The sequence below is a fragment of the Mytilus trossulus genome, chromosome 4 (assembly GCF_036588685.1).
Source record: "Mytilus trossulus isolate FHL-02 chromosome 4, PNRI_Mtr1.1.1.hap1, whole genome shotgun sequence".
Taxonomy (NCBI): domain Eukaryota; kingdom Metazoa; phylum Mollusca; class Bivalvia; order Mytilida; family Mytilidae; genus Mytilus; species Mytilus trossulus.
Genome location: NC_086376.1, coordinates 62,914,577 through 62,933,249, shown reverse-complemented (window position 1 = coordinate 62,933,249; position 18,673 = coordinate 62,914,577). Strand labels below are relative to the sequence as shown.

The window sequence follows — 18,673 nt, the reverse complement described above, 5'->3', positions numbered from 1 at the left end:
TTAGTTATACCCTATAGATTTTATTATGGTTAAATTATGTTTTTGCAACATTTGAATAATTATATAATTTTAATGGCTCACATCCGTTTTAAGAAAATATCTAGGATACACTCGTGTGAAAGTCCATAGTTTTTATAACAGACCACTTTCGAGTTTGTCCATCACTGGAAAAAAACTCGTCAATTATGTGCACCTTTATGACGTCATTTACCAGATAGAGGGGATTGCCTGTATCCCTGCACTTTAATTGTTCATCAAGCTAAGACAGTGAATGTCATTATGCAGGATAAACTAGAAATAATATTCATTCTGTAAATTCTGAACCACAATTCCCTATTGACAGCAGTGCTTAAAGACATTTTTGACAATTCAATTTGCTGAATAATAAGTGCAATATAGCATTATAGTTTTCAAACCACACGCTCAAAATTGTAAAGGAAGTGACGAGGCCCCTAAACGCATGAATTATGTTCACTAAACCAAAGTTTTTTTATGGAAATGCATTGAACTCCAAAGTTGTCTATTGTGTGAGGACTGCTACCATTGAAAGTAAACACACTTTCTTCATCTGAAGCTTGTATAATTGTTATTGTTTTGCCTGTGAAGAAATTGGCAGAAAGCAAAACATAGGAAATTACAATTAGGAGATAGCCTAATCAATTTGTGGAAGCACACCACTAATTCATGGCCCTATTGCTTTCTATGTAAATTAGTTTCAAGCTGGCAAAGCTCTTTTGTTAGAAATAAAGTGACAATCATTGCATGTCAAAGCAACACTTAATGGTGTCTTGTTCTGAATAAAATCAACACATAAAAGAGAACTAGTTCCTGGAACTTAGGATGTACCAAAACAGGTACTTTATAACTTGCTGAAAAACGTTCTTTGACCTATAATGGTTTCCTTTTGCAAATTGTGACTTGGATGAAGAGTTGTTTCATTTGCACTCATACCACATCTTATATCTACTTCAGACCTGACAAACAGGCAAAATGTATCCTCCCTTAAAAATTTCATGCAATTTTTTTCTTATCCAAAGCTGAGACTACTATAACACATGTGTTATAGTAGTCTCAGTCCAAAGGTAAGTCAAAAGGGGTTCTACAATGAAAACCAATCCTTCAGCTTTCATTTGATACCAAAACCTAAATATTCTACATATTTTGAGAGTTACGCTCATGTACAGAAACTATTTTGTGCTAAATATGTACTACTTTCTGGTATGTGCTTTTTGGCTGGCCCCAAATGAGTGGTGTTATGCCATGTATTTCATAGGGTAAAAGACTTTGATGCTTCATACTTTTTATACAGATGCTTTTATTTAAGAAGTTTTCATCTTCCTAATATCTCTTGTCCATGACTACATACATTTTCATATTTAATGACTTCTATGTAAATGTTCTATGTCATATTCAGTATATTTGGTCCTTGGACAGTCTATATTTTGGTTCACCTGAGCTTTATCTCATTTCAAAGATCACTGTTAAAAGTTGCATTATCAGGTCCACTTCTTAGATACTATATGCAGTTGTAAATGTACATTTCTATCTGGCAGATAACATCTGTCCATGACCTAGTTTCCATGGTTCATTGGTCAATGTTGGGTTATTCTGGTTTAGTGTGTTTCAACAGATTTCCACTAAAATATAAACCTCACTTTTCCATATTAACCCATTCACCCTTGTGAAAAACTTTGTTACGGTGACATTAACCATTAAACAAGGAATTATTTAAATCATGAATAATGATGAGTTCTGGGAAGTTAATAAGAAATGTATGCTGAAAACTAAACAAACTATGGTTCAGGTTACTATCTCTGATATTAGTCTTATTACAGTACGTACTAACTTTACTTCCCTTAATGCTCGAGGATGGCTAACCATGCTAAATTTGGGTAGTTTTCATCATCCATTCTTTATCAATTTCCAGTCATCTCATAGTTTGAAATATCAAAATTATGGAGACTTGAATGATGCCTGCGCTTCAAGTTATAACTGAAGACCAGTAAAAGTGATGCTATCTAAATTTGTACTTGATCTGAGTTTTGTAGTATGTATTGTGTAAGATTCATAATATTTGGTTGAGAAAAACCCAAGTTAGAGAAGGGAAACTAAAAGTTTAGCCATTTTCCATTTGTAATGTGAGATAACTCTTGAATAGCTAAATTTGAACTTGATATCATCTGTGTTTTGTGGTAATAAGCATTGTGCATAATTTTCCTATTTGGTAGAGTCAAACTTAAGTTAAACATCACTGACATTCTTAAGTGGAGCTGGTATGTCAGTAACCGCTAATTATACTTTGTTAGTTTATATTTATCATCGTCATTTCGTTAGTTTCTCTTGTTACAAATTCTAACATCAGAATCAGACTTCTTGTAAACTGAGTTTCGCTGTACGTTTTCTTTGTGTTTGTTTATTCCACATTGCCTAGAGGTAAGATTGGGAGGGTTGAGATCTCACAAATCATGTTTAACCAAACCACATTTTTGCGCCTGTCCAAGGTCAGTCTTGTGTTTTTCATTTTTTTTAAATCATTATTTTTTTTTAGTCAGTTTCCAGTAGCATCCATTTTTCTGAACAATTATACAATATTGTTTAGGGGGCCAGCTGAAGCCCAATTCTTGGTGCAGCCTTTTCTCTCTGAGTTGAAGAGCTATTGGTGGTCTTGAACTGTTTTCTGCTCTTTGGTCTGGTTGTTGTCTTTTTGACACATTCCCTGTTTCTATTCTCTATTCTACTGATAAAACAATAATAAAACAAGGTAATAATATTTCACACTTTTAATTGCTAATCCACTTTGTTCGTAAGATGATAAATCTGATCAAAAATACTTGCATAAAAATTTGCTCCATTCTAAATAATCACAGGTATTTTTAATAAATAAAATCAGGGTAGCACTTTCATGAATATTTACATCATAGTAATATACACAATTACCGGTATGCATAATCAGTATTTTAAACAATGCTGATTGGTCATTACAAGTTCAATCAGTATTTTAAACAATGCTGATTGGTCATTACAATGTCAATCAGAGTTTTAAACAATTCTGATTGGTCATTACAATGTCAATCAAAATTAACAACAATGCTATAATGGTTAAGTACGAAGGTAATCTTCTGTTCATTCTTGATTAACAAACATACTCCTGAGGTATTCTTTTCCTTTTTTTCTTGATTCTTAATCTTATTTCTTATATTTGTTAGAGATCAAATTCATGCAAGAGAATACTTTAACTTTTCTTATTACTTTACAGTAGTTCATAATTTTAAAATAAAATCAATGCAGTTATTAAAGAAGAAATAGGTATTGTATAAATATCAAGACATAACTGGGTTAAAGAAAATAGATTTATATGTAAATGTGAAGCAATTATAAATACAATTTAGATGTCACAATTAAATTAATTTACTTAAGAATCAATTAACTCATTTATTCCCCAAAACTGGAATTAATGGATGAAGACATTTATAATTAAATGATGTAAAGAGCTTTCATTGGAGTTAAAAATTTGAAGAAAAAAAAACTTTCTTATAGATTCAAAGACAAAAAATACAAGTATAAATATAATTTATAATATGTATAGGTAAAAATCTATGAATACAAGAAATGCATTTTTAAAGACCTTTAGTTCAAAAGACAGCAGCAAAAAATATTATGCACAGGGTAAAAATTATTGACCAATTACATATAGCTTTTTTCAAATCTGCAAAAATATATATATGAAGATATAAATAGTGTAACAAAATAAAATCTTGGTGTGTTTTGTTTTTTTGTACAGAATTTTATACAATTTCACAACAAATTGATCAGTTTACATGCACACATTAAATATAAATAAAATACAATTAGGGTAACAAAATCTATTACCTATTGCATCACAAAGTGTAACAAACCCATTGTCTATTTTATGTATCACAGTTTATTGTCATGTGATTTATAAAACATAATTATGTACTACAATGTATATGATACATTTGAATATTCCAACATTAAATTCATTGTTTTTGAGAATATTCCTATATAATTGTCTTCCAATAACTGTACCATGTCACAATGAATGCGCATTATACATGACCTTTTACGGTATAAAATGACTTCAAAATTTGCTTTGATCGTCCTTGTTCATAGGCACTTGTTTCTGTCAATATGGGGTTTACTATCCATACCTGTTTGAAAAATGGTACAGGTATGGATAGTAAACCCCATTATGACAGAAACAAATGCCTGTGTCCTTGTTTCTTTTCTTTTACAGTAAAACAGGAACAGAGATTTGAAATTTTTGTTCCATGCTTGTTGAGGTCATATTTTAACTTTTCACTTTGTTCATCAAGCATTGTTCCATGCTTGTCTGGGGCATATAACTTTTCACTTTGTTCATAAAGAAATATGTATCATATCTACGAACCACATCTACTTCTAAACTTTTAGAAATACCCCTTAGCCAAGTATTTTTTTTCTTTTCATTTCATTTAAGTGAACAGAATTACACAACAAACAAAACTACTGGCCAGCATCAAAATGAAATGAAAATTATGCTATTTTTTTTTAAGATATGTATTTGACTTTAACCTGTCTCAATTAAATATACAGATCACAAAATGCTAAATGAACCACCTGCAGTGGAAGCATTGTAAAACAAGCTAGGTAAAAAAAAATACAGGAATTAACAAAAATGACTAAATTAAATATAACAAATTGCAATGATTTACCAAGAAAAAAATTATAACAAAATTATAGACAGCACATTATCAGAAAAATTGATCTCTGTGTGTGCTATCTGCAATACAGTTGAAATTAGCAATCCTGTGTAAAGAAAATCTTGCTATTTTCCATTTTAATAATTGATCAAGAATTAAAAATAAAAACTAGAAGGGAATGACTGAATCTTCTTTTTTTCTTGTAAAATGGTATTAGATCTGTATGTGAAGCACTACATGATAGCCCTATGTTAAAGTATGATCTATTACCAAAGGAAATGGTGCAAAGGGGGATAAATCATTATATAATGGCTACAGAAAACCAAATGAAATATGCCTTTTACAAACATGCATAATGCATTGAGATTCTCTATTTTTGGCACAAAATAAAACAAATAAATATTTAACTTCTTGGGCAATGAGATTCAGAAAAAAAACACCATCAGTAAAACCAATGTAAAGAAAATTGAACACAACAGGCTAAATAACTACTAAAACGAGGCAAGACTTTCTAGAGGGGTGGTTAACAAACTTATAAAAAGAATGACCAGAAAAAGTATATGCACTGCAATGAATTATTGTCAGATGTATCAAAATCTCATAAAAAAATATCCTACCCTTATGGAATTAGTTGATATCGAAAACATGACTTTTTATGTAAAAGGAAAAATAAACAGCAAAACATAGGTAATATTTCCTATCGTGACATGACAACAAAGTTAGGGCTTAATGCATGGCTGGAATGTGCATTTGTTTATTGTTAATTTCAATGATAAAAAAATATTTCTTACAATATTTTGGAATAAAATACAATAGATTTTTATGATAACTGCCCCATAATTTTCGAATTCAAAATAAATATAAGTAGCTCTGATACCAAACAATCTGACCTATACTTTATCATACCTTTCTATCCTCTTTACTGAAAGTTTAAACCAAACCGAAGCAATGGAGATTGGTAAAAAAATTATTATTGCATTATAACAAATCAAAGATTTCTTATGCAGTAATACATCAAACATTGTAATACTGATACATGTAGTTTCAACAAAATAACTAAACATAACCAAAATATCCCTTGAATATTAAACATATTCATTTTACATTTTATACAAAACAAACAATTATTATATTACCATATAACTTGTCTAATACAACATTAATTTATTAACAAATCTGTCACAAATAAGCACCCTATAATTTCTCAGATTCTATATCTGAGGAGGAATCACCGATTGTTATATCTACAGGTTTTTGTAGTTTATCAACAACACTTTCTGCAACACTCTCGGTAGAGCTATGTAACTCTTCATTATCATCTTCGTAATGTCCGTTATGTTCTTCTTCAGTCATGTTTAGTTCTGTCACTACTAACTTGGCAATGTCACTAATGCTATCTGTCTCATCTAAAGAGATTTGACGGAGACGATTTCTAATGACTTTCTCCATCTTACGGTGTTCAGTTTCTTCAGCATTTTTCAGTTTCTTGAATTCTTTTTCTCTTGCTTCTTTGTTGTACTTCTGATGATGCTGTTTATCTGGATCGAAAAATCCATCTGGAAAGAATGCCCCACCAGAGGTAGGGCTACCAGGCGGGCTACGGTCAATCATACAAGACGTGTCTATTTCATCAGTAATCGTTGTATATTCGGCTGTATGAAATGAGGTAAGAATAGGTACTACCGATGTTGAAGTGGTATAAGAACCTGATGTTGGATATGTAAATATTGAATTTGAATGTACAAATAATTTTTCGGGAGAAGTTGGTGGATGAATCTGCTCCTGTTCTTCGTAATGTGGAATCTGCGCTACCGGAACTTCTGTGTGTTCCACTTCCACACGTGGAACATCTGAATGGTTGGATGTAGTCATTACCATACTAGAACTGAGATGTGCCGTAGAGTACAATGATGCATTGCCATTTGTGTCCTTCTCAGAGTCTTGGCTGACTGCAACTTCAGCTGTCGGAGGTGTCACCTTCTGTTGCATCAGTAAATCAGGAGTTTGTGACGGTGATGCTTTAGGACTATACACATTAGCCTTCTCTACGTTGACAGTGAGAGTGTCAGGTACATGTCTACGTAGATGAAGTGGTGAATGTGTTTCTGATGTAAGACTGATTATTGGAATGGAACTTCTCCTCACTTTCTGACTCCACTGTCTTTCCGTAGAATGTCTTGGTGAGACTTGAGAAGATTGTACTGTATAGTCTGTATATTTACGAAGGAAGTCATCTTTGACTGGTCTCCTGGAGTGTACTAGTAGAGGTGAAGGTAAACTACGAACTGCTTCCGTCACACTTAAAGATCTGTCACTACCCTGTCCAGTATCGGCTTTTACAGTTAAATCTTGATAAAATGTGAAATCACCAGGTGCAAGTGGCGTATCATCTTCACTTTCTAAACGACAATGACTTCCTGAACTTGACATACTAACATTTCTTGAGCTCCTTGCCATATAGTTCCTAATTTGTTGTGTCATCTCTGAAGTGTGGATACATAGATCTTCTAGTTTACTCAATCTATAATCGACAGTCTGTAGGGATAACTTGATGGTATTCTCCTTCTGTGTAAAATCATCCATTCTCATTGCCATACCTTCAACCCTGTAATGCATAGAAATTTGATCATGAATATAAATAACAGTTTGTATTTTTATAGGATATATTGAATGATATTATAGGCTTATTTTTGCATGAATATCCGGGAATATTGTCCCGAGTAGAATTTTATATTGCACGAGCTTGCGAGTGCAATGTATGTTCTACGAGGGACAATATTCCCCAATATTGATGCAATAACCCTTTTATTGTATAGCAATATAATATTTGAAAGTAAAATTTGGTTTAAACTAAAGATTTTGTCGTTTAGACGTCATGAATTTTGAAGACTTATTGCACTAGTGCAATATTAGAATTTATTGCACGCTAACTTTTGGTTACTTTCTATGGGATATAAATGTGTCAAGTATTCTGATAGGATAACTTCACAGATTTGTCAGTCAGAATATATTTGGAAAACAGCAGTGGAATATTTGACATTTTTACCCCCAATTTGAACCTAAATTAAGTCTGACATCATGACTATATGATGAAGTTTTAGTCTACAGCAAGTCTCCCAAAGGGTTTTAGAATGATAATTCTCTTATGATTGTGGCCTGCTATCTATTTTTTGCATGAAAGATTTCTTTTTTATGTTCCTGTCCCAAGTCAGGAGCCAGAAGTTCAACTGTTGTCATTGGTTTAAGTCCGTCCTATTTGTTTTTCATAAATTATTTTGTCATTAATTAGGTTGTTGGTTTTTTCAATTGAATTGTTCATCAATGTGGGGCCTTTCATAACCGTAAACCGTATGGGTTTTCTCATTGTTAAAGGCAAAACAGTCGACTATAATTGCTTACATTCACTGCTATTGAACTTTGATGTATAGTTGTCTCATCAGTAATCATACCCCACCCATGTCCTTATTTTCATATTCTGTTCAAATTTTCAAAAATTCCATGAAGGTTTGACATAGTCATTGCTGTCTAAAAAAACTTTAAACACAAATTGAATCTAAATGCTGATGCTGCCAATTGAAACTAGGATAACTAAACAGTTGATACAATAACTGCTGCCAAATTATTGTAGTCTTTTTGTTTTGTACTCTTAAGACTTCCCTCCCAGGTGAGATGAAAAGTACATACAAATATAAGAAAGTTATCATAAATGTAATGACATGAATTGTCTATTATTTCATTTCCTAAAATCAGAAATAAAAAAAAAACGTTTTTCAAATAAAAACATAGCTTACCTTTCATTGATAACTCTAATTCTTTCATCAGAAGAAGATTGAAACTTTTGTTCTTTATCTCTAAAGAAGTCCTCCATGCTTTCTTCTTCAAAATCATGTAACTTCTCTGTATCTTCGGGAGACAAGAACAACTCTGAAAATAAATTCATCACTTTACTTTCCATGACATACATGTGATTCTTCTGGCAGGAGTGAAAAATCACCTGCTTTTCAGACCCTATTCCGTCCCTCCCATTAAAATGGCATGACAATTTTGGAGGAAGCTGTTTAAAGTATTTTGAAATTGTCAAAGAGTATTGGAGTATTCTGTGATAAACTGGAACTCATGTTGTTAAATACAAAGCAGAACAACACTATCCACGTTCAAATTTGTGTATTAAAATCTCAAAATTTAATGCAAGTCCAATAAACTATTCATTGTAGTTATAATAACAAGAAAAGGCCTGATATCGCCAACATTTATAAGCAGACCTGCCAACTATCCCGATTTTCGCGGTATCATCCCGATTTTTACCCCTCAACCCGAATCCCGATATCGGGATCGTAAAATTAGTAAAAATCCCGATTTTCAACAAATAAACCCGAAAAAATTATTGTTTACCGATTTTGAAGTTTTTCTGATCAATTTTAAAAAAATCAATCATTTTACCTGGGGACATATTATGACAAGTTAATGACCCTACGCTAATCAACAGTCACAACAGGTGTCATAATTACAGATTAGTGGTTGTAGGTAATCAGATTACCTAATGGGTCATCACAGATCTCAAAATTAATTTGTATACACAAATTTGGTCGAACAGCCTTTTAATTTTAATCAATTCATCATACAAGCACAATTTGCAACATTTGCCGTAGTTCCACAGCAAGATCATAATTAATTGAAAGATGAGAACTGTAATGAACTCTCAAGAAAACATCGTTTATCTTGAAATCTGTTTAATTTTTGAAACTAGGCATCGTGTATCTGTGATTTAAAATCGACGCCATTTTGTATACACTTCTACTGTGTTACTGTATAAGCCTCCACCAGTAAGAGCACCTCTGAATACAAAGAAAGATAACTCAAATGTTATCCATTTTCTCATTTTAAGACCATAGGTAAGACTACATCAAACTCTGTCTTCATCCTTCTTACTTTAGGACATGTAGTTTTAGGTGTTTTGAGTCAAGGTTCATAGATGAGAAGGTCTTTGGAGGGGGGAAAAGGGGGGGGGGTCTCTACTTTGAATCCTTTATTTTTAATGCCATTTTCTCTAGTCTTCAGGTATTTTATAATTTAATAGTACAAGAATCATGCAAATAAAAGAAATCAAGGCCTATAAGCTCATCATTAGTATACCAAAAAAAAGAAGAAGAGAACTTAGACTATTTTAGGAGTAAAAAACAATGCTCACAGAAAAGTCGCTTTAATTACTAACCCTTAAAAATCTTGTCGCGCGCTAAATCCCCCATGGAGATTTTCAAAAGTTGGCAGGTCTGTTATAAGTTTGCAGTGTATGACTCTGAAAAAGCTCAATTAATAATATTCTATTTTTTAAGATACAAATTTGCCCTCAGGAAACTTAACACTTCAATAACTCCACATGAATTAAAATATCAAAAAGGTATATCCAGTTGGTTTTCATAAAGGCATGTTTACAAATATATCAATTTTTGTGTATAAAAGACATGAGGAAAGATTGCATATTTATACAAGCATCAAAATGATTTTTTTTTAAAGATTTTGAAGAGTGGACAACTTTACCTGCGGCATGTTCTAATGCCTTAATTTGGAATGTATTAACCACAATCATTTCACTTACTCAGTCCATTGTCAAATAAATCTCTCTTTCCTTTGCATCGTCTGACTATAAACTTCAAAGACAGGAAAATGTGACTGAACATAATCAATGGCGGAGGTAGTATGGGTCGAAGTTCATAGTTTAAGATCAGCTGATATCTTTGGAATTTCCATATAGCCTCTGAATGAGCATTGTTCCGGATAAAAGTTGCACTGTAAAAAAAGAAAGAATCAATACAAGTTGTACTGTAAAAAAGAAATTTAAGAAGCATTAAAAATCACGATTAGTGATATAATAACAAATAATACATAAAATATAAAGCATAAAATGCCAGTATTGTTAACCATACTGGTTCCAGGAATTATCAGCTAAACAGAACTGTAATTTATGTTTTGTAACAGTTTGCAATTCATTAAAATTTTCAATACACAAATATATTTTAAAACTGAAGAGTTTACACTATCACTATAATCCAACAATACTCACTTAAACCTGGCAATGAGAAGATTAACCAACAATATGTTGGCTACCAGCAGATAAGGTGTCATCAATAATGGAGAAACCCAAGAGGCATAGGAACACCCATCAGGATGCCGATCAGGATCGTAACAGGCTGAAAGAGACAAAGTTAAATATAGAATACAATCATTATTATAGTTCTCATTAATACGATATGCTCAGACAAATTTTTTTTTCAGAAAAGTGTTTGCCTGTTCAAATCTGAGCCTAATTTTAGTAGTGATAGCCTTGACCAATTAATGTAAAAACTTCAAAATCAACACTAACATAGATGCCAACCCCTTTTGAAAAAATCAGTAACAAACTATTAAATTTTCCGTATTTTTGGAAAGTTTTCAGTAATCATTTATAAACTTGCATTTACCAATAAAAATTACTGACGAGTGGTTGCAAAATGATGTGCACTTAAATTTTTCATTCAACATGTTGTCTGTAGTATGTATTCCATTCATTAATTGTTCAGATGTTCTAGACTCGTACATTTTCGTTTTGTCAAGGAGAAGTAGAGAAAGGGGGAAAGCTACTTCATAAAATGCAAGTTTGCCTCTTTGGAAGTCAGATAGTTCCCAACAATAGGTTGATAACTCCTGAGAAACTGGAAGCATTACATTGGCGTTTTCTAAATACCGGACCAGGACGGAAAAGTAATGATAAAAATCCGTGTTTTACAAAATTGAACGGTGATGATTTGGGAATCCGTAACTATTGGACTTTGACTGTAATAGCGTAGTTTTTATCGCAAAATCGCAAAATCGGAAAAACTACGGAAAAATCGTATGCACTAACCTTGCTTTAATTTTTATTTTATTTTTGTGATCATACTGTATAGCAGGTTGTTATGGTGGGGTGTAAATTTTCTCTTATTTTTGCAGATAGATTGAAATCGTAAAATTAAATTCCACAAATTTAAAAGTGCACATGCACAGTTATTGATAAATGTTTTTTTTTTTGTGCCTGTCCCAAGTCAGGAGCCTCTGGTCTTTGTTAGTCTTGTGTTATTTTAATTTTAGTTTCTTGTGTACAATTTGGAAATTAGTATGGCGTTCATTATCACTGAACTAGTATATATTTGTTTAGGGACCAGCTGAAGGACACCTCCAGGTGCAGGAATTTCTCGTTACATTGAAGACCTGTTGGTGACCTTCAGCTATTGTTTTTTCTATGGTTGGGTTGTTTTCTCTTTGATACATTCCCCATTTCCATTCTTAATTTTATTTGAATCGGTCAAAATAATTTGTATACCTTATTCAATGTAAATCGCGAAATTTTACACATGCAAAAATAACCCGCTATACTGTATCACCTAGCATATTAGCTATGGTATAAAGTGTCTGATTGAGTATCTAGAAACCAAGATGACTGAGAGAACTGACAGGTTTAAAATGATAGGATGTAATCATGATAATCAGAGAACTGACAAGTTTAAAATCATAGGATGTAATCATGATAATCAGAGAACTGACAGGTTTAAAATGATAGGATGTAATCATGATAATCAGAGAACTGACAGGTTTAAAATGATAGGTTGTAATCATGATAATCAGAGAACTGACAGGTTTAAAATTATATGTCCTAAGGCTGTAATCATGATAATCATATAGAATGTTTTTAGTTCAATCATCACCAAGGGGAGTTCATATAAAGGATAAACTCATCTGAATATTTCAGCAGTTAACAAAGTGTGTGAAGTTGCAAAATATGTATGAATTTCATTAGAGTTGAGGTGCTTTTGACTTTCTTTTAGAAACAAGCTTCAAACATAAACAAAATCATGCAAATGACAGTTTTCTCCGATGCTTTCAGCCAACGTTACTTTACTGAGCTGTTATTGGGTATATATAATTTAACATGAAGAAGTTCAAGTAGCTATTTAGGGATGGAAGATAAATTATATTCATAGCTGTTTGATAATTCATAAACTTATATACTCTAAAAACATCCTACCCTATTTTTATTGATGAACCAAGACACTATGAATTTCATGACAAACTTCATTGATTATACAAATCTGTCATGATTTTTTTTACTTTGACAATTCCTTTAGGAATTATTTAAAGCACGGTAATGATATATATGCCCTTTCAGGAACAACATGATCATAAGTATTGCACTTAAAACTACATTTATCATGTTAATACCTGTCAACCTCTGAAAATGAAAATGCAGCATTCAGGAAGTAAAATGTCAGGTCATAACATTAACCAACAGATATTTGTATTTTAGTATTTATTGGATTTTTTTTATATTCTTTTACATATACCAGTTTCTTGCAAATATTCACAATTGTGAAATTTTTCCTGAAAATTAATTAAAATTCAAGCTGATTGTTTATTTGGTAAATGTCCAACCATAAGTGCTTACATTGCAGGATTTAAAGTAGCATTTGATGAAATCACTGTTTTTTTATGACTGGGTAGGTATTGAAAAATCTCCATTGGGCCCTTAAATTGTAAGGCAGTAACCCGCAAAAATCATGTGACTTAACAGGTATGGGATTGGGTAGTTGTAGATTAATCACTAATTCAATTGTTCAACATGGTACACATATAGGCTTGTATCCAGACTTAAACAAAACCATGAAATCAAATGTCCATGAAAAAATGAAATCCAAGAACATGAAAGTTATTAATGCAGTTGTTTTGAAATGTGAATACTAAGCAGTTTTTTCTTATTACAATACTTACTGTCAATTTCATCAGCAAACAATTCTCCATATATCATCCAATAAGGATAGAAGAATACATTTCTAACAAGATGCCAGCGCCATTCCTCGTTCTGGAAATGTATGGCTTGTCGTACTATACCAAAACTCATCAGAACTAGTGTCACAATGATGATGAAATATGACATGTCTCTCAGCTGAAAAGTAAATGAACTGTTTATAAAACTTCTCACGTTATTATTAAAATGAAATGTTAAAAGAAATATACAGTTGATAATGCAGATAAAACAACATGAGTACATGGTGGTTGTTTACATGTAACATGAGGGTACCCAAATTGCACATATTTTGACATTTTTTTCACCTACGTTCATTAATGCTTCAGACAAAAGTTTTCATTATGTGTTTATTTTGTAGATGCATCATTATTTACAATATGGTTTCACCAATTTAATTTTGAATCCATATGGAATCATAGAAAAATTGAACTGACCCCCAAACCATCAATGATTCTGTAATGAGGAGTACCCAAATTGCATTCATGCTTAAATTCGCATTGTCAAAAGTCGAATAACAGAGCAAATATTTTGAACAATTGGATATTAGTCCATGCTTACTCATCATTTTTTAAGAAATGGATACTTGTAACATATTGTATTAGGTCATTTTAAAAAGATGATGTTTTGATGACGTTGCATGGCAACGTTTCCATACATTTTGCTTTTTCAGTAAACACTTCATCTGTTGATAAATACTGTGAACGTTTTGTGTATATCTAAAAATGTTTACCTATGTTGAAAGATGTGCGTAGTATCAAATCATAAAAATACAATTTTTTTAGTCTCTAGGAAATCTTGTAAGATTTCCACTGATGTTTTTGCTAAATAGGTGCAATTTGGGTACTCGGTGCAATTTGTGTACCGTGACGTTACAGTAGATTTGTGATGTTTTTACCTGTAAACCAACTAACTGACATTATTTTTTTTATGAATAAGAGGGTATCAGATTTTGAAGACAGCTATATATCAAAAATTAGTCTCTCAAGTTTCCTGAATAATTTGATTAAAACAATAAATAGTAAAAGCAAATAGTTTCAATGACTAAAATAGGTTATTACAAATATAGATGTAATATATGAGCTGCCTGGGATAGAAATGGACTTATAAAAGCAAATGAATTCCTATACATCTGTTAACCTATTTCAGGTTGAACAAATCTGTATGGAGGGTCTGTAAATGTTTAAACACTGAGTTGTTATAAGAATCGTAAAATAGAACAGTTGAAAATTCATCTTTTATTTTGTATTTGAATGTTTCAAAAACAATCAGTCTTATACATTTACTTGCATAAGGTTGATTGATCTCTTCCAGACACAGCTTATATATAATTCATCCTTTCAATGTATAAAGTCATTATCCATTACATTACATAACATTATATGAATGCTAACTTTTTAAATTTTTCTTCTTGCTATTGTTATCTATATCATTCAGAGGCTGGAGAAATCATTTTTCTAATTGTCTTGTTATAGCTAATCAGGAAAATGTGTCCAGATGAGAAATATCAAGAAATTGGTATAACTGGTATTTAACGAGTTTGCTAATAATTCTTAAAGGTATTTCAGAACTTCTTGACCGAGTTTACTAGTGTGGTGCTAATTTGACTCTATACTCTGATAATGATAAAATCCAATGATATAACTTGTAGACAGGCAATATGTTATTAAGGTACTAATTTTACTCACAAGTTTGCTTATAATTTTAAGATAAGGTCCTAAGTACTTGTTGACTGACAGAATTTCTAATATCCTCATGATCCATAATACAATATTAACTGTATAGACCACCCTGGATGATTGAAGAGTGTAAGGATGGAATCGTAGCCCTACGCCAATCATAAAGAACCAGATGGCTATACTATCCCACACATTCCATAACTGGCTATAGTGCACTTTAAGTTTCATCCAAAACCTTGCTGGTTCAGCCGCTATAACCTGGAAAATAAAATTATAAGTTTGAATTTTTATTCAATCAATGATTTACATGTTAACTAAAATTTTCTTTTGTGTTACTTTGTTTTAAAATATCTTCTGCTACAGTCTATACAGGGTTATACACGGTGATAATACATTGATGAACTTTTAATGGTTGCATGAACCTGGAAATATTTAGATTATTTTAACACTTAATTACCATGCTGAATTGTTTTCAGAAATTGTCTAGATTTTGAGTATTTGCAAAAATATGCAAATGAGCAGTACCCTGCTGCTAATGCATACTGATTGCAATAAATCTAAGATAGAGGATCACGGGTTGGGATGGTCAGGTTGAGGAGGCGGGGAAGGTTTGGCGGAAATTTGCCCCAAAGTTGGTCCTCAGTTGTAAAATGCATCAATTTTGATGTGTTTTTGTTATTTATTTCATCCTGTAAGTCCCCGAGCTGCTAAAAGATACATCCATCTGTAGTTTCCATGCAGAGTGGACCCCAGCTTTTATCACAACAGTTGTTAGGTCGGAGTGAAACTGATCTAGGATCATCAGTGTAAAGAAGGTCATTTGCACCAAAATTCACCAAAATTCTTTTTTTTTCTTTCAGATTTTGAACTTTAACTGGACTTGCAACCAGAAGTAATCATTTCCTTGGCTTATTTTGATAATCAACACAATCAGTCATTATGTGCCTTTAGGTTAACAGTATTTGTCAAGGTTTCAGTCCTCTTAACTCTGTGTTTCAAACCTTGAAGGTAAGCCCACCCCTCCAAAATCAATATTTGAATTTCGTATTTTAGCTTAAAATGAATATTAAAAGTGAGAAACATGACAATCAATAGCGTCAGATTGAGGAAACGTGCATTCACTACGAATTAAATGGTATTAAGATGACCTCCAAATGTATGGAGCGCCAAAGATGCCAAAGTAACGGTGGTCTGGGTACGGCTGTAATATAACGGCCCCTGCATGACAAGGGTTAAGTATGCAAATATGAAATCAGAAGTTGCAATTAACTTAAAATACCTGACTCAATTATGGTAGTCTATGTATTTTTGTGAAGAGTCAGGTGGGTTTATCTATGTTTAGGGACATCTTTTTGACTGAGTCAGGTGTATAAACAGAAATCCACATCTTGTAATTGGAGATGTATATATTACAAGACTACCAGAAACAACACAGAGTGGCCTGTAGATTGGCCTGCTATTATACCAAATGTCTAACACAATCATCTATACATTTACTGTTACATGATCCTGTATATTAAATTTAACAGGGCTGAGTTCAATAATCTATATCTATGTAACAACTAGTATATAGCTATACGTTCAATAGTCAAAATCTACGATATTGAATGCAGCCCCAATATTGAACGCAGCCCTGTTATTTCCTTCATTAGGTCTATGTTGGATAGATATTTGTCTCACCAACAATCCTTCAACATCTTTTTATTTCTATATATATTATTCCACCTAGTCTAATTTAAACAAGTACACCTTTATTACATTCTCACTGTAGGGTCCATAAAAGGTAACTAATTAATTGAGAATTCATATAAGATATATAGGAAAGAAAGGTATTTGGTTTCAATATCCTCTGTTTATTATTACCCATATGTATTCATTTTACACACTGATCACACTAAAGCTATAAGCAATTGTTAGAGTACTTTCATATACATATTATAGCTCATTACCATAGAAAAAAATGCTTAAAGAATTTTCCCTGGCAAAAACAAACCATGGAGGTGTTAACTACAAATATTGAGATATTCTACATGTTCTATGGGGAGATATTCATTCAAAAGAATTGTCCCTCTAAAGATTAATAATTATTCAATAAATAAAAACATTTAAAACAAAGCCAATCCCAAACTCGCTATAGAAATGGACACAGCTAATTTCTCCATTAATAAAACAAACAAATGTCATCAAACCATTTCACAGCAATTGATTATAAAATCCATGTGGCTCTTTCTATAACAGATTTATATATATGGAACCAATAGCTTAAATTATCATTCTGCATAGTTATCTTTGGTTAATCAACTCGAAAACAATCTGTTCTGTAAAAATAAATGAAACATCTTCCGATTTTTCCAGTTGGCTTGTGAAAAACAACAACTTTTATTGGAAATTATAGTAAGCAACTAGACAGTTTAATTGCTAATTGCTAAATGTGAAATCAATGTTATTTTTTAGATGCACTTCAAATGAACTGATTCTTGCAATATGAAAAGGGGAACAACTTGTATAGTATAAAACAGGTAAGGAGTTATTTAATAATAAGGAAAACAATAGTCTATCTTACTTTATTTTAATATTTTAAATGACCAGTCAATTATTTACTAAAATATTTTCAATACAAGACAATAAAACAAAAATATTCATTGAAACTTTTTATTTTTATTTAAAAAAAAATAATTATAAATTTTTTATTTCATTTTTTTATTTTTTTTAGGTGGGATAAGGTGTTGTAATAGGTTAATACAAAGGGCTTAAATTTTGAATGAAAAACAGATTACTAAGTCATACATCAATCATTCAGTCCAAAACTGCCAAATTGCTAATTTTTACCACTCAATTTAAAAAGGAACAAACCTACACATCCTAAAAGACAACGTTAAGGGAACAATGCAATTTATTGTTTACAAACATCTAACTGCTTTTCTTACAATTCAAACAAAGATTGGATCAAAACATGCGGGAATTTCTCGCTACATTGAAGACCTGTTCATGACCTTCTGCTGTTGTTTTTTCTATGGTCGGGTTGTTGTCTCTTTGACACATTCCCCATTTCAATTTTCAATTTTATGAACAAACTTTCTAACCTAAAATCAAAGAAAAGTTTGCCTTATCTTATAATTCAAATGCAAGGCATTTGTCAATTTTCAAAAAAAGGTCTGCTTGAGATATCCAATCCTATACGAGTTGTGGCTCTATTATGAGAGATCTCAATGATGAACAAGATGTATAGAGGGTCATACATGTGCTGGTTCTAAGCTAGGAACCTTGTCAATAATTGTCTATTGTCATATCTTTATTTTTTTTTGTCATCCTGGGAAGTTAAAAAAAAGTCTTACATTAAGATCAAACCAATGAATTGCATGTTCTCTAAAAAGTCTTACATACGCCAGTTGACAGTTTACCTCCTGGAAGACAACTATTTGTTATACAAAGTAATTTGTTGACAGTTTACCTCCAGGAAGACAACTGTTTGTTATACAAAG

The 18,673-nt window shown here is 31.9% G+C and overlaps 1 protein-coding gene across 5 annotated transcripts in view; it reads right to left on the bottom strand.

Moving 5' to 3' along the window:
• Nucleotides 1–2,765: 2,765 nt before the first annotated feature.
• The window catches only part of LOC134715721 (transient receptor potential cation channel subfamily M member 3-like), a 114,938-nt gene continuing 99,030 nt past the window's right edge, over nt 2,766–18,673 (bottom strand). For all 5 annotated transcript variants that reach the window (XM_063578085.1, XM_063578088.1, XM_063578087.1 and 2 more), the window contains 6 exons: nt 15,201–15,449; nt 13,479–13,653; nt 10,762–10,888; nt 10,297–10,487; nt 8,492–8,624; nt 2,766–7,305 (listed from right to left, as the gene is read on the bottom strand). In XM_063578085.1, coding sequence (XP_063434155.1) covers nt 5,895–7,305; nt 8,492–8,624; nt 10,297–10,487; nt 10,762–10,888; nt 13,479–13,653; nt 15,201–15,449 — 2,286 coding nt within the window. In that variant the 3' untranslated portion in view covers nt 2,766–5,894. The remainder of the gene's footprint in view (nt 7,306–8,491; nt 8,625–10,296; nt 10,488–10,761; nt 10,889–13,478; nt 13,654–15,200; nt 15,450–18,673) is intronic.